This window comes from Tachysurus fulvidraco, chromosome 9 (assembly GCF_022655615.1).
Source record: "Tachysurus fulvidraco isolate hzauxx_2018 chromosome 9, HZAU_PFXX_2.0, whole genome shotgun sequence".
Classification (NCBI taxonomy): domain Eukaryota; kingdom Metazoa; phylum Chordata; class Actinopteri; order Siluriformes; family Bagridae; genus Tachysurus; species Tachysurus fulvidraco.
Genome location: NC_062526.1, coordinates 21726847 through 21743906, shown reverse-complemented (window position 1 = coordinate 21743906; position 17060 = coordinate 21726847). Strand labels below are relative to the sequence as shown.

Sequence of the window (17060 nt, the reverse complement as noted above, 5' to 3'; positions counted from 1 at the left end):
CATGTACTTATATCTGCATATTATTTTATATTTTTTTTTCGTATGTTCTTAATCTCTCCTACCTCAGTGTGGTTCGCTATACATATCCATACACCGATCGAGGCTGTGGTGTCGGGTAAGTCCACTGGATCAAACTTGATGCCTCATGCATCATGTGCTGTGAAGGCACCATTTTCTTATGCTTTACACTGTGGCATGTGGGCATGCTCAAGTAATCATTTGTTAATACCTTGGGTGGTCTACATTCTTCATTCATTCATTCATTTTCTACCGCTTATCCGAACTATTCTCGGGTCACGGGGAGCCTGTGCCTATCTCAGGCATCATCAAGGCAGGATACACCCTGGACGGAGACCCATGGTCTACATTCTCTTTTTGGAAATCTCTGTTCTTGTTCTACTTCACTGTTCATTTCAATTGTATCCATGTCCTCAGTTTCAACGAGTTCGCTTTCAGATGGTTTCCCAGCTGTACCATCTTTTCCTTGATAAGATTCTCATTTGGCTTCCCTTTGGGTCTGTGTTTCCACATCATTTACTGTATTGTTGTTTCCGGACTAATTATGTTCCTTTCCTTTTCACGTTCACTGGTAAGAGTAAATCCTCCAACTCGTTTCTTTCCTCAGGTTGTTGAACTTGGTGTGTAGTAGTAGGCACGTGCTTGTTCATCACCATCCTCTTTGCTTGAATCATTGTTGCTCAGGGACGTGATTTCCCCCCTTTCTTCTTTGTCTTTGGTTGTGCACAGGGTTCTACCTCCATTGGCAGGTAATCACATGGTAGCAACAGGTTTCTCTGTGCAAAATCTGGATCTTCCTTTTCCTTGGTTTTCTGTTTTTTTATTTGTTAGGGTCTTCAACATTTGGAGTAACTTCAACTTGTTCATTTCCCTGAGGATGCTATAGGGTCATTCGCGATCTTGTTGTGGTAGCAGGCCAATAGCAGCCACTATACACTGTAATCCCACTTTTCAGACTTTTTTTCAGACTTTTTCTCAACTGGGCAAATAATGATGGATTCTCTTGGGAAGTCCAAATTTTAACACATAATTGAAAAATCCTGTCAGCTACAGTTTTGGCAGACACTGACATGGTAGCATAAGCTTGAGCAAATCTTGTGAAGTGATCAACTATAACCAAAATATACTCATAACTTCATTTTCTCTTATTCAGATGCAAAAATTTGATGGAGACAATGTCAAATGGGTAAGTAGTGACAAAGTGTAGCTCTAGTCTCAATATTTGGCCATTTAATACAGCTGTAACTCAAAATATCAACATCATTTGCCAATAGAATCTATCTCTAACCAATGACGTGGTACTGTCAAACCCTTGATGTCCCATTTCCAACTCCTTCAGGATATGTTGTTTGTATCTTTCAGGTAACGCAAGTTGCTATCTGGTTGTCGTGTTCCTGCAACAAATTCTGTCTGGTCCAAAATAAAGTTTGTCTCGATGGCATAGTAAGTTTTTACTTTGAGTGTTGAATGCCTGTAGCAAACATGTGGTAGGTTTTGCTCCAGCAATCTTATATTGTATCTTACAGTTTCTCTTGATGCTGATCCGTCCATACAATGAGTTTCAGAGATGGGACCCCTTTCCTTTGGTTCTTTGTATGATGGCTGAGGCTACATTTTGTCCTGCTCCCCCTGTCTAGGTCATTCCTTTCAACAAGCTGTAATGTAGACTGTAAAGAGGCCAAGAATTGTCCTCAACAGACCAGCAGAGTTGGGTCTTTTCTCTCTCAATGCTATTACTGCCTTAGTGTCTATCCTGCTTCCTTCAGAAGATGCAATCATCCCCAAATACCCAAGTACTTGCTAGACTTAAGTTTGACTCCATACAGACTCAAGCAGTGTAGGACCCTTATGATGTCATGGATTTCAATGGATTTGCTGAACACTAGCATGTTGTTGAGGTCAGGGACATAACAATCATCTCAGAGATTCTCTAGAGACTCTTCCATACAACGTTGGAAAGCCGTGAGTGCATTTGTCAGTCTAAATGGGTTACGGATCCACTTATTGTCAGTGGGGTTTTGACCCCACTACAGTATCACTTATGGCTGTGATTTTTACTTAACACCATTATAACAGTGCTAGCGAGTTCCCAATGTGATGTCAGCATGGCACACAACCAATAACTTCTTACAGGAATTACTACAGCACCAATCAAATAAATGAGCATCAGAACATCACAAATATTTCATGTCTTTTAAGCTGGTGTTTTACTTTAACCCTTTTTAACCAGCACATAGATGTTTTCAGTTTGTTGGACAGTTTCAATAGTGTAAATAAACAGATAATTTTCTCTGGTATAAAATGAGTCAAGACTCTGTGAGACATGTGTTTTTCCCTCTGTTAATAACCTTACCCAGAATCTTAGTGGTTGAAGATAAAAATTTGCTTATGAACAAGAACTTTGGAGCATCTCAGAGAGCAGAAATGGGACGACATGTCGTTCACTGCTGAACACAAGAAAACAGACTCAGCAAATTCCATTTTTGGCCTCTGGTATTCAACAGCTGACTACAATTTCTTTCTCAAGGTCTTTATCATAGGCTACAGTTTAAATGATGAACATGGAGTGAGAAGAAATATAAATCTGCACTAAAACTACTCTATAGCTATAATGCAATATATTGTATTGTACTGAATTTAAATAATAAAGAGTTTCACTATTTGAGTTGAAATACTGAAATAAACTTTTACAGCACATTCTAATTTATTGAGATGCACCTGTATATGAAGGTTGAAACTGAAGGAATAGCTGGATTGTAAAAGAACAGAGCAGGATAAAGAGGTGGGCATCTGGGCCTCTTCACAGACAAGGGGAGAGAGAGAGAGAGAGAGAGAGAGAGAGAGAGAGAGAGAGAGAGAGAGAGAGAGAGAGAGAGAGAGAGAGAGAGAGAGAGAGAGAGAGAGAGAGAGAGAGAGAGAGAGGAGGGTGAATTTACCTGCTCTCTGTACCTGCATCTGCTCACATCTACTCACAGAGTGATGAGAGAGAAAGAGAGAGAGAGAGAGAGAGAGAGAGAGAGAGAAGAGGTGGAGGAAGGAGGAAGAGAGAGAAGAAGCGAGAGAGGGTGAGAGAGTAGGAGAGAAGAGGGGTTAGGAGGAAAGAAAGGAGGGTGTGAGAGAGAGAGAGAGAGAGAGAGAGAGAGAGAAGAGGCGGAGGAAGGAGGAAGAGAGAGAAGAAGCGAGAGAGAGTGAGAGAGTAGGAGAGAAGAGGGGTTAGGAGGGAAGAAAGGAGGGCGTGAGAGAGAGAGAGAGAGAGAGAGAGAGAGAGAGAGAGAGAGAGAGAGAGAGAGAGAGAGAGAGCGAGCAGCAACCTTCTTTTTATAAACACTTCCCTGCTTTTTTCCTTCTCTCTCCCTGGTTCTGAAAGGTCGGTCTTGATTAGTGTTATTATTTTTTCCTGCCATATTTAACCACATTCTTCAGTCCACCGCTTTAAGGAGGGAAAAGTCAAGAAAATCTTCATCCTCTCACCCGTAATGAGGAAAGTTAGCGTGTTTTAATAAAGCTTTAATAGCGACTTCTGCAGTCTGCAACCTTTGCCATTCTCTCTCTCTCTCTCTCTCTCTCTCTCTCTCTCTCTCTCTCTCTCTCTCTCTCTCTCTCTCTCAGTCTCTCAGTCTCTTAGGAAACTGAAGGAAGGTAGACGGGTTTCATAAATGCCGTCATTATCCGCCAACTCACTCTTTTAAATTAGAGCGGGTTGCCATTGTCTGGGCGCGCGGTCACGTGTGCGCGCACGTTTCAGCTCCTTCATTAGGCTTTAACGTTGCCGTCAATGCGGAGGCGCTCCTGATTGACACCTGTTAGAGCGCAATTCATTTCTGCTCACATCTGACAGCAAAAGCACATTTCTCTTGACTAACAGACCTGCTTGAAATCACTCTGGCACAGACGACTTACCCAGTGTTGAATTACAGGCTTCATTTCTGTCGAGCAAGCTGTGTAACTGTGGGAAACTAAAAAGTGCACAGAGCATCAAATCTCACTTAGAACATTTATCACAGGATTTAGAATTAAAAAAAGGGTTCACTGAGTTGGGAAAAAATCTTGAGTGACTTATCGTTCATTTGTGACCTTCAGTTATCCTTTGTTTCATCTCTACCTAAACAAAGAAATGCAGCGGCACTTTATTCCTCTGCCTGTCTCTCTTATTTTCTCATATTCTCATAGTACACAGTTTAGGTTCCAAAGCTGCCTCAGAACGCTCATCATACTCATCATGCTTGTAGATTCATATCTATAAGTGAGTAAGTAAGTGATGTGACATACAGCCAAATATGGTGGCCCATACGCAGAATTCTGCATTTAACCCATCCAAAGTGCACACACACAGTAGTGAACACACACACACCGTGAACACACACCCGGAGCAGTGGGCAGCCATTTATGCTGTGTCGCCCGGGGAGCAGTTCGGGTGTTCGGTGCCTTGCTCAAGGGCACTTCAGTCGTGGTATTGCTGGCATAGACTCGAACCCACAACCTTAGGGTTAGGAGTCAAACTCTCTAACCACACACACACACACACACACACACACACACACACACACACACACACACATATATATATATATATATATATATATATATATATATATATATATATATATATATATATATATATATAAACAAATTTTACTTTTTCATATTCTCTGAGTGTTAAAAAAATAATTTGATATTCTCTGACTGTTAGACACTTGGTTCATATACAATTACTATAGAATTATAATTTATATATGTATATAAATTAACATGGTAGACTTCAATTCAGTCAGCTTCTATGTACATATCTATATAGACATATAAGATCCAAGCTACACAAAAGTAGATTTCACTCGTCATACACAGAAATGTGTCGCAGCAAAAAATCTAATGGAGTACAAGCACAAGCGGCATTATGAGCACTGCAAAAGGCACGCTATATTCAGCTAAGGACAGAGCCTAGTGTCTCCCCACCAGCTGTCATGCCAGACCAGCCTTTCAATCAGACCCCGGCTGTTTCATGTAAACATCTGATTCATCATCAAGTCTGAACCACGGTCGAACCTCAACGAGCTGCTTGTTTTCTATGACGAGTTTCCATTTTTACTTTCATCAGGATAGTGAGATAATGACTTCCCAAAATATTATTCTGATAGATAGATAGATAGATAGATAGATAGATAGATAGATAGATAGATAGATAGATAGATAGATAGATAGATAGATAGAAACATAGTTTTTTTTAAATTCACAGAATACTTGATTCTGATTGGTCAGAAGGCTTTGATTAATTTTCTGTTACAGCTTGTTTTTTTAAAATAATAATAATAATAATAATAATAATGATAAGTCAAACTGCATGTTTATAGTATTGCACTCGTTCTGATAAGTTATCATCTCTATACAATTCAGTTTCAATTCAGTTTATTTGTGTTAAGATTTTAACAATGGGCGTTGCTTTACAGAAGTGTAGAAACCCTATAAAACAATTTTTAAGTTTAATATTAAGTTACTATTTATTTCTAACATCTATCAAATAGGGGCACGGTGGCTTAGTGGTTAGCACGTTTGCCTCACACCTCCAGGGTTGCGGGTTCGATTCCCGCCTCCGCCTTGTGTGTGTGGAGTTTGCATGTTCTCCCCGTGCCTCGGGGGTTTCCGGTTTCCTCCCCTGGTCCAAAGACATGCATGGTAGATACACTACGTCCAGGGTGTATCCTGCCTTGATGCCTGATGACGCCTGAGATAGGCACAGGCTAAGTTCGGATAAGCGGTAGAAAATGAATGAATCTATCAAATAATGATTAAGTCTGAGGTGACGACAGTGAGGAAAAACTCCCTGAGATGACATGAGGAAGAAACCTTGAGAGGAACCAGACTCAGAAGTGAACCTCATCCTCATTTTGGTGACACCGGACAGGAAATAATGTCAATGTAAATAATGTCCTTTCTACAACAGTTTGTAGTCGAGTGGAATTGTGTAAAGAGCTGATTGGTGAAATAATAGGTTGGAGAAATGTTTTAAAGTATTAAGACGCTCGATATGAAAAAAAATGCACAATGAGCTCTTTACTCCATTTTGTTTAAACTCTAGAGACTATTGTGTGGGAAAGTCCCAGAAGATCAGCAGTTTCTTAAATACTTATACCAGCCCATCTGGTACCAACCTCCATGCTGTAGTTTTAAGGGCTTTTCATAGACCTTTTCTTTGTTTTTATGGTTGATGTAAACATAACTGAAGCTCTTGATGTTCATGCACATGATTTTATGCATTGCGTTGCTGCCACTCGATTGTCTGAGTATATAACTGCTTGAAAGTGTAGGTGTATTGGTGTTCCTATTAAAGTGGACAGTGATTGTAGTACTTTACACAGAAGGAGAATGTCTGGTTCTTCTCAAGTTGCTTCCTCATATTGTCTTATATTGTCATACAGTATATTAATAGAAACCCCTCTGCTTGGTGAAGAATGGATGGTACAGAGGTTTTTTAAGAGTGTAAACGCAGTGCTTGGGAACTTTTAAACCTTTTAAGGTCATTACTGGAACTTTTGAATCAACCGTTGTATTTTTTATATTTTTATCAGACCCAGAGAGACGGTGGTGTCTGATCTAGTATGTAACCCAATCCTGATCCGTGCGTAATTCAAACAGAGGAAGAGATTTGTTTTGAATGTCTAAAGCGTGACGCATGTTCTTCTTTTAGATCATGGCTTTAAGTGAGCAGTGGCTTTTATCTACTGAAGTATGTGGGTCTGTTGTGTGTCTGGCTGAATGAAGAGTTCTAGAAAGGACTTGTATGTGGAGAGCAAACTTGCAAGGAATACTTTAATCATGCAGTGTTTGTTTGTAAAGTGTGTGTGTGTGTGTGTGTGTGTGTGTGTGTGTGTGTGTGTGTGTGTGTGTGTGTGTGTGTGTGTGTGTGGTAAAAGACTGAGGGGTGTGGGCTGATTGCAGGCTATTAGGAGTGTCTGCTCATCTGTCCACCCACGTGCCAGCTCTGTGCCATATCTCAGACTCCAGGCATGAACACACAAAGCAAACACACACACACACACACACACACACACACACACACACACACACACACACACACACACACACACTTACTTCACATCCATACCATAGAGACATAGTACAACATGCATCACCCTCACTTAAGCCTTTTTGCTTTAGTCAACACACAAACACACCCACACACAAACACACCCACCCACACACACACACGCCTACTCTTCCGCTCTTGTCTCACAGTACATGACAAATGGCTTACATACTGAGACACTCAAAGCACTGCTGAAAAATGTAAAATCCCCCCACCCCCACCTCCCACCACTGCTACCCACTCTCTTAGCCGACACAAACACACACACACAGGTCACACATCTTAAACACTCATAAAAGCCTGGCTATAAACACGCACACACACACACACGCACGCACAGCCGAAGAGCCTGCATGAAATGCATTTAATTACATAAAGCATAACATTCCGCATTCAAAGCGATTTCTATTATTTCTGACTCATCTACACAAATTGCAACATACCGTCTATAAATTACTTTTAGGACAATTGAACTCATTTAAGTGCTTAGCTATGGGTCAAATAAGAGAACAAAGGTTGACAAGAAAATCAATGATTTTTCCCCATCAGGGAGCTTCAACAATGACAACATTGATGAGGTTCATGAAAAAAAATTCTAACACTTGATTAGTATTTCCACAAAATATTTTTATATAACGTAATTAAGGCCGTTCTGCGTATTTGTTTATTATTTAGGGTTAAGCATACATGCACTACAGAAATTTACAAGATGGTAGAAGATGGTATATAAATATCATTAAATTATAATATCCTCATGTTTTATCTACTCAGAATTTTGCATAATTTCTAGCCATAAAACCTATATTTATAATATATTTAGAATATTTATGAAATTAAAGATTGTTTTTTAAATAAACAATATTTTGTCTCATTTTTGTTCTCCCTTCAATTGTATTCGCTATTTTCATTTATAGTTTGTAACAAAAAAAATTGTAGAAATTTACAAATTCACACAACAGAAGCACTTTGATTATTTATTTATTTGTTTGTTTGTTTGTTTGTTTATTTATTGCACCGTTAAGTGTCTTATTCTCCACAGAGCTTAGCATAAAAGCGTAGCAATTCTGTTGTGCGTCAGCTATTTGAAGACACGTTAAAATCTAACATTGATTTTATTTGTTATTTGTTGAACAGTATTTAACACTAGAAATTTGTTAAAACAAATACTACATTAATTCTGGATTGATTTTCAGTGGGAAAAAAATTTCCACTTGGAAGCTTGGCTGGGCTTCAGGTTTATATGGAAAATTGTTCTTCTTATTCCTTATTTCTATGCAGGACGTGATTATAGTAAAAACTTTTAAATGAAAACTGTGGTCCAAATGCTCCATGATTGCACTGAGCAGTGAACCTGTCTTCCAGTCTGTCTGTTATCCAACTTGTTTGTTGCATTTCTGAAATGTTGTTCTCTGTCCAGCGTCCTTGAGTAATGGAATGTGGCCATCACCTTGGGAAGTAAGATTGGCACAGTCCCAGGGCATTTGTTCACCCATCAATGGACTTGATCTCTGTAATTCCAAACCAGCAGCTTCTACAGGTTCTCCTTCCTTGGAGCGCAGTGCCATAAGTTCGATCTCGTGTTTAGCGGCAGTCTCAAGCACACGCTGCTTACTGTAAAAGATGACAAAGTTGTTGATGATGGGGTGTATGGGTAAAGCAATGGCAATGACTCCACAAAGGAAGCTGACGGCAGCGTTGCACCGGCCCAGTGTGGTCTTGGGGTAGATATCACCGTAACCCACTGTGGTCATGGTAATGATGGCCCACCAGAAGGACTGCGGGATGCTGGTGAACATGGTCTCCGGGTGGCTTTGCTCCAATGTGTAGCCAAGCGCTGAGAACAAGAAGATGCCTATGCCCATGTACATGAGCAGCAGGCCGAGTTCCTTGCAGCTACTTCTGAGTGCGTAGGTGAGAGTCTGCAGGCCTGAGGAGTGGCGTGCCAGCTTGAGGACACGTGCAACACGCATTACACGAAGCGCTTGCACCGCCTGCTGCACGGTGCCCAGCTGCAACACAGCAGTGCCGAGGTATGACAGCACCAAGAGCAGGTAGAAAGGTGCAATAGCCAGAAAGTCCACCACGTTCATAAAAGAGATGGCGAAATGCAACTTGTTGGGTGCTGCAGCTAACCGCAACACGTACTCCACCGTGAACCAAACGATGCAGGCTGTTTCTATGGCTTCCAGGCTTGGATTCTCAACTCGATTTCCATCATCGTCCTGCTCATGAAGCTCAGGCACAGTGCCTACACACATCACCACGGACGAAAGGAGCACAAAGAGAAACGAGAGAAGGGCTACGGTGCGTGCCGCCCAGGACGACTCTGGTTTCTCCATGAGCTTCCACAGGAACGCCCTGCACTTTCCGCTTGAAGGGCTTCCCTCCATGTCATCCAGAATGGTTCGGACCTTCTCAGCAATCTCAGACAGCTCCTCCTCTGCTTCCTTTAGGTTGCTCTTGCAGCACTCGTCAAGCAGGTCCATGTCCACTCCCCAGAACTCCATCTCCTTGCTGAAGCGTACCGGGCACGTACCCTTGGCCATGTGCACCTCTCCATACTGATACACCTCGGCAATGGATCTGAACGCGTCCGGGTCGCGGTCGAAAAAGAACTCGCGCGTCGCCGCGTCGTAGTCGTCGCAGAATCGCGAAAGATCGCACGATCTCTCCGCGGCACGGTCGGCGAGGTGCGCGAGGCGCGTGTCGGGGTAGCGCTCAAGCACGCTGGCGCACAGGACGTGTCTCACGCCACCCACGTTCACCACGATCTCCGCGTCTTCGCTCGCCTCCGACCGCGTCCTCCTCGGCGTTGCCCACATCACGGACACAGCAACAAAGTCCCTTGTAGTTTAAACCAAGTCGCGTTTATGAATGAAATGAAAAAGAAATAAATTATACAAACTGTAGAAACGGCATGATTACAGCATCACGCGCTCGCGTACAGTATTTAGTGTGCAGCGGCACAGTGTTTACGGAGAAGCGTGAAAGAAAGCTACAAGCAACCAGTGAGATACAGAGGACTAACACTGATGAATGTCTGTGTGTGTGTGTGTGTGTGTGTGTGTGTGTGTGTGTGTGTGTGTGTGTGTGTGTGTGTGTGTGTGTGTGTGAGTGTGTGTGAGAGAGAGAGAGAGAGAGAGAGAGAGAGAGAGAGAGAGACGGGCGGGTTTTCAATTTGCTTTATAAGATGCTTTACTGTTTATAGAATTTCTTCCTACTTTATCATTGAAAAGCTTTAAACTGTTTGACTTGCATTCCTTTCCCAAAACTTTGTATTTTTTTTTTACATTCAACCCTAAACCACCTAATCCAGTATCGCTGCTGTGGAATTAACCAGAGAATCTGTGCGCAATTACGCACGTGCCACAACACCAACATTGCATAGAAAAAGTCTCCCTCTAGTGACAAATAGCTGGCATGGGCTACAGACTTTAGGAGGATGCCTTTGATGAATAAATACTGTTCAGTGACCTGCTTAAATAAAGAGGTTTATTTGCAAATAAATGTAAAATAGAAACATGGACAACATTTAACCTTTCTGTTTATTTTGCATTAACCATTTTCTTAATCTTATTGTTTATTTATTTCCATATTTTTCTCAACTTACATTGAATCAGAATCAGAATCAGATTTATTGGCCAAGTGTGTTGGCACACACAAGGAACAAGGAACACAATTAATGCATACATTAAAAAAACAGGATAATGCACAAATAAATGAAGAAATAAAAGCAACATTCCACTAATAAATTTAACGACAGGGCTAAAATAGAATTAATTGTGAACCGTTTAGCAATACAGAATATCACAAGGTATCATCTATGACATTTTAAAGCCAATGTTTCAAATTCCAAATGTTTCCACATTGATAATTTTATTATTTAATGTACAGTACACAATATGTACAACACACAATATACAGTAAATTTCAAATTTCCTGTAAACATCATCATACATTAAGACAATGATCCAAAACACACTGTCAATTCAAGAAAGGGGAAAAGTGTCAGTCTGATGACTGACAAGTCAGTCATCAGACCTTAACCCAACAGAGCAACATTTCACCTCCTGAAGAGGAGACTCAAGGGAGAAAACCATGCAAGAGAAAACCATATATTGTTTATTTATAACCAAATGTTATTTATCTGTTCCTATGTCTTTGCTCACTGCCAGCAAATCTGCCATGTTGTTAACTCATCTGGGTGTAAGCATCAGGAAATTAAATTCTTATATAAATTGATCTTAAATGTAAAAGAACAGACTTTGTTGTTACTATACTTTTGGAGGGGACTGTACAATGTTGTACACACAAAAAAAAGGTACTAAAAATAAAATAAATAAATAAATAAATTGACAAAATTGAAAAATAAAAAAAGTAAAAGGAAAGAAACAGATGCAAAAATATATAAATATACATATGATGTCTTGTGATCTTTAAAAGACAGGAGGCTTGGCCATACTTGCCTATTTACACAAGCAGCCCTGATAACAATTGTTTACACATTTACAACTTTATACGATATTATTAAGGTTGAAACTCTATAACTTCATTCAGAAAAAAATGGGACAAAGTGGTAATTGATATTTGTGATACCGTTCACAAACCAATCTTTATTTTGAAAACCGAGGCAACCCCGTTGTCGCCGGAAGTAGACTTTTATTTTGTTCATACATTCGCAGCTGTTGTAGAAAAGAGCTACAAGCGCTAACGCCAGTCTCGCTTGCCTTCGCCACTTTTAGGTCAAAACATGGTACGTGCTTCGGTTGCATTACATTTTCTTATTGATATAGAATATGGTGTATATGTTGTCTGTCTTGTTATTTGAGAATACGGTATGCTTTTGTTTTACAAGTGCACTTTAGCTAGCTAGCATGTAATGTATTAGCATCGTGCTTTAACCGTCACCAATCCACCAGCTAGCATTAACGTGCTCGAAGTAAAGATTACGACGGATTAAATGTTGGCTAGGAGTTATTTTTTAACACGTTGTTGAAATGTACAGTAAACAAAACCGTGTGTTAGCTTGTAATCAATGCTCAGTTGCTAACTAGCTTGTAAAATAAACGTTAGTTCCCAGGCTAGCTAGCTAGCTAACAAACAGCCCGAGTCCCAGGCAGAATCCCAAATGGCTTCCTGTTCACTTCCTACGCGCACTACTTCCGGTTGTGAGGAATCACTTTTACACACTGTTGTGATCTTTGATCAGGTTTTTAGATGAAATCATGGCCGTAAAATAACCAGACCTACACTAACTGCGTTATTATCTTAATTATTGTTATTATTTAGCCAGAGCTAAATCTAGTTAGGCTCCACACAATTGTGTGTTTGGGGTTTTTTAGGCTCCACACAATTGTGTTTGGGGTTTTTTTTAAGGCTCAACACAATTGTGTGTTTGGGTTTTTTTTTAAGGCTCAACACAATTTTGTCTTTGGGGTTTTTTAGGCTCCACACAATTGTGTCTTTGGGGTTTTTTAGGCTCCACACAATTGTGTGTTTGGGGTTTTTTTAGGCTCCACACAATTGTGTGTTTGGGGTTTTTTTAGGCTCCACACAATTGTGTGTTTGGGGTTTTTTTCAGGCTCCACGCAATTGTGTGTTTGGGGTTTTTTTTAGGCTCCACGCAATTGTGTGTTTGGGGTTTTTTTAAGGCTCCACACAATTGTGTGTTTGGGGTTTTTTTTAAGGCTCCACACAATTGTGTGTTTGGGTTTTTTTTTAAGGCTCCACACAATTGTGTGTTTGGGTTTTTTTTTAAGGCTCCACACAATTGTGTGTTTGGGGTTTTTTTTAAGGCTCCACACAATTGTGTGTTTGGGGTTTTTTTTAAGGCTCCACACAATTGTGTGTTTGGGGTTTTTTTAAGGCTCCACACAATTGTGTGTTTGGGGTTTTTTTAAGGCTCCACACAATTGTGTGTTTGGGGTTTTTTTTAGGCTCCACACAATTGTGTGTTTGGGGTTTTTTTTAGGCTCCACACAATTGTGTGTTTGGGGTTTTTTTAGGCTCAACACAATTGTGTCTTTGGGGTTTTTTTAGGCTCCACACAATTGTGTCTTTGGGGTTTTTTAGGCTCAACACAATTGTGTGTTTGGGGTTTTTTAGGCTCAACACAATTGTGTGTTTGGGGTTTTTTTAGGCTCCACACAATTGTGTCTTTGGGGTTTTTTAGGCTCAACACAATTGTGTGTTTGGGGGTTTTTTAGGCTCAACACAATTGTGTGTTTGGGGGTTTTTTAGGCTCAACACAATTGTGTGTTTGGGGGTTTTTTAGGCTCAACACAATTGTGTGTTTGGGGGTTTTTTAGGCTCAACACAATTGTGTGTTTGGGGGTTTTTTAGGCTCAACACAATTGTGTGTTTGGGGGTTTTTTAGGCTCAACACAATTGTGTGTTTGGGGTTTTTTAGGCTCAACACAATTGTGTCTTTGGGGGTTTTTTAGGCTCAACACAATTGTGTCTTTGGGGTTTTTTAGGCTCAACACAATTGTGTCTTTGGGGTTTTTTAGGCTCAACACAATTGTGTCTTTGGGGTTTTTTAGGCTCAACACAATTGGGTCTTTGGGGTTTTTTAGGCTCAACACAATTGTGTCTTTGGGGTTTTTTTAGGCTCCACACAATTGTGTGTTTGGGGTTTTTTTAGGCTCCACACAATTGTGTCTTTGGGGTTTTTTAGGCTCCACACAATTGTGTGTTTGGGGTTTTTTAGGCTCAAGACAATTGTGTGTTTGGGGGTTTTTTAGGCTCAAGACAATTGTGTGTTTGGGGGTTTTTTAGGCTCAACACAATTGTGTCTTTGGGGTTTTTTAGGCTCAAGACAATTGTGTGTTTGGGGTTTTTTAGGCTCAACACAATTGTCTTTTTGGGTTTCAGTCTCACACAATTCTGCTGGTTCAGCCAACCAAAAGACCAGAGGGGAGAACATACGCCGATTACGAGTCTGTAAATGAGTGCATGGAGGGTGAGTAGAAACAGTTTATATGAGTGCCTTGCACTTTTTAATTATTTATTTATCTAGCTAAGCTAAAAAAAAATCTTCCCCTCCCATTTTCTAGGAGTGTGTAAGATGTATGAGGAGCATCTGAAAAGGATGAACCCCAACAGCCCGTCCATCACGTACGACATCAGCCAGCTGTTTGATTTCATTGATGACTTGGCTGACCTCAGCTGTTTAGTGTAAGTATCTGTGTTTGTGTAAAAGAAAGAAGGATCCCATTGATGCATTGAAGTTAGGACTATAAATTGTGTAGAATGCTGAGAATCATGACCTCGTGTGCTTATTGCACCACTTTTCTCTTCTTTTCTGGAAGATTCTCCACTAGATGTTGGATTGTAGCTGTGTGGATTTGTGCAAATTTATGATCATTAGTGAGATCAGACTCTGATGTTGAGACTCCAGTTCCATTTCATAACAGAGGTGTTTAGTGGGGTTGAATCAGAGTCAGGGCTCTGTGCAGGACGCTCGAGTTCTTCCCCTTCAACCTTCATGGAGCTGCTTTGTGCATGGGGGTGTTATGGTGGAACAGGGTTTGTACATTGTACATTTTAAACAACTGTGTCCATCAAGTTTAGTGACACACTTTAGAGAAGACGTGGATGTGAAGGTCAGGTGTCTAGAATCCCTTTGGCCATGTACAATGTTTTTCTCTTATGGTAAACTGTAACATGTCTACGTGTGCCAATCTTTTCATTGTCCATTACTAATTATGAGAAGTCACAATTATGGTCAGTGCATGTGGTAGTTTGAGCAATCTTTTTTGAACTGTGTGCTCTCTTTTTCCTGCATTTTCTGACAACGATGCCACTCCGAGCAATCATTTTTTCTAAAAGGTTTTCAGCAGTATTTTATCAAGCTAGCCAGGAAGTGTTAAAGTGTAATAAAGGCTGAATTTCCACAGTCAGCACTGAGACTAGGACAGATGTTGGTGCTACACAACACTTTTTGTAGCGTTCACTGACAACAGATGAGATCCTTATACATTTTCACTAAGGGGACAGAAGATGAATGTAGGTTAAGGCCATAGAATGCATCACAATGAAGACATTTGGGCTTGAGATCCGAAGAATTTGAATATTTCATTTCCTGATACTTATATATAGATATGTTAAACAACTTTGATCATGGCACAATATTTAGGTGACAAGAAGTATAGAAACAAAAAAAGTATTGACATGAATAATACTTTTTCTTAAAGCCAGATAAACGCATCGAGTCCACTGACATCTCCAAACTGTGATGCTTTTCCAAGCTTGGAGTGAAGCTTTTTTTTTTTCCTCTTTCCTCTTCCCCAGTTGTTTGTGTTTTTCTCTCTCTCTCTCTCTCTCTCTCTCTCTCCAGTCTCCTCTTCTGGAGATGAAATGCTGCTCAGTTTGGTTACGGTCTGATTAAATATTCCTGTTTAAACGTCTTCTACTTTTCCCCTTATGAAGTCCTTGGTTATTTCAGGAGTGTGTTTTGGATCGTTGTCTTGCTGAACAATGAAGTTCCTCTTGATAAATTTGGATGTGTTGCTCTGTACGTTGGCAGACTGAATATTTCTCTTCTTTTGAATTCATTCTGCTCCATCATGATCTCCATCATCAGTAAAGGTTTCAGAGATGTTCCAGAAGCATCCATTCTAGCCCAAGCTATGACACAACCATCACTGTGTTTGACCCATGAGTTCTAATGTTTTGGATCCTGACCATGAACAGATCCTTTCTTTATCACACTTTGGACTTTGTCACTTTTGGTGGAGGTTGATCCTGGCTCCAGAACCTTTGTGGCTCATCTCAGTGTTTTGATGTGAATCCCAATCTGGCTTTCTGATCCGTATTGCTGATGAGAGGTTCATCTTATTTTAATATTTCTGCTCTGAACAACTTCAAACAGTGGATTGTGAAACCTTCATTGACTGACATTTTCCCTGTCTGGAATTCTTTGTTTTTCAGGACAGTCCAAATTGTTGAGCCCAGTGGCTCTTCAAGTTTTTCTCCCTAAGTAGATGTTCAGGGCACTTGAACGTTTAAACGATCATTTTAACCGTGAACATATAGATGATGAACAGATCGGTCGCATGTTCCAATATCTTAGAACGCTACGGTTTAATGTTCGAAGATGTTTAGATGTTTAAGATTAAAGCTGATATAAATCCTAATTAAAGCTGAAATTTGGATCTGTTGTCATTCATCTTTTTGCTCAAACCCAAATGTCCGATACTTTTGGAGAGGACCATGTGTCTGTTACAGCGCTGCCAGATTATAGAAAATTATTACAAATCTAACCAGTCACAATTGACAGTTCAACAGATTAAATAACTGGAACAATTGAATGAATGCAGGCTAATTACTTGATATTTGAAACCTAGTTCATCTGCATATAAAAACTTGTGCTTGTCTGCACTGTTTTTGTACAGGTACCGGGCTGACACACAGACCTACCAGCCTTACAACAAAGACTGGATCAAAGAGAAGATCTACGTTCTGTTGAGACGCCAAGCCCAGCAGGCGGGGAAATAGATTGAAGGAAACATTGTGGGTTGCACTGATTTTTATTCCCCTCATCCACCCTGAAAATATGTTCATTTGATCAGACCTACGCTGCATTTACCGGGCAAGCAAGTCCGTGCCGGCGACACGATAAGACTCCCCTTGTTTGTAACCATTAAAACTTTCATAAATAATGCGTACATCTCCTTTTTTCCAACATTTAATCCACGATGTTCTGAAAAGTGGTTCAACCCGAAAGCTTGTGTTCACAAGGGTTCAGTTTTGTTGTGTGGATTTATTTTTGTTGTAATCTTATGACTTTATCCAGTTTTATAAAACGGTAACGATGGGTATCGTTTGCTTTTGACCAGCTCTGTATTTTTTATTTTTTTTTTATTTTAATTTTTTTTTTGGCCATTTATTACAATAAACTTGATTTAAATGAATTGTGTATCCAAGTGATTTTTTTTTATTCCTGATTTACAAATACAGC

The 17060-nt window shown here is 40.2% G+C and overlaps 2 protein-coding genes across 2 annotated transcripts; one reads left to right on the top strand and one right to left on the bottom strand.

Moving 5' to 3' along the window:
- Positions 1 to 7443: 7443 nt before the first annotated feature.
- kcnf1a (potassium voltage-gated channel, subfamily F, member 1a) lies at positions 7444 to 10178 on the bottom strand. The gene has a single exon (XM_027134914.2). The coding sequence runs from the start codon at positions 9919 to 9921 to the stop codon at positions 8470 to 8472; it is 1452 nt and encodes a 483-aa protein (XP_026990715.2). The 5' UTR covers positions 9922 to 10178; the 3' UTR covers positions 7444 to 8469.
- A 1522-nt stretch (positions 10179 to 11700) lies between these two features.
- On the top strand, positions 11701 to 17013 carry erh (ERH mRNA splicing and mitosis factor). Its single transcript, XM_027135331.2, has 4 exons — positions 11701 to 11852; positions 13973 to 14060; positions 14155 to 14275; positions 16495 to 17013. The coding sequence occupies exons 1-4, from the start codon at positions 11850 to 11852 to the stop codon at positions 16595 to 16597; spliced, it is 315 nt and encodes a 104-aa protein (XP_026991132.1). The 5' UTR covers positions 11701 to 11849; the 3' UTR covers positions 16598 to 17013.
- Positions 17014 to 17060: the final 47 nt, after the last annotated feature.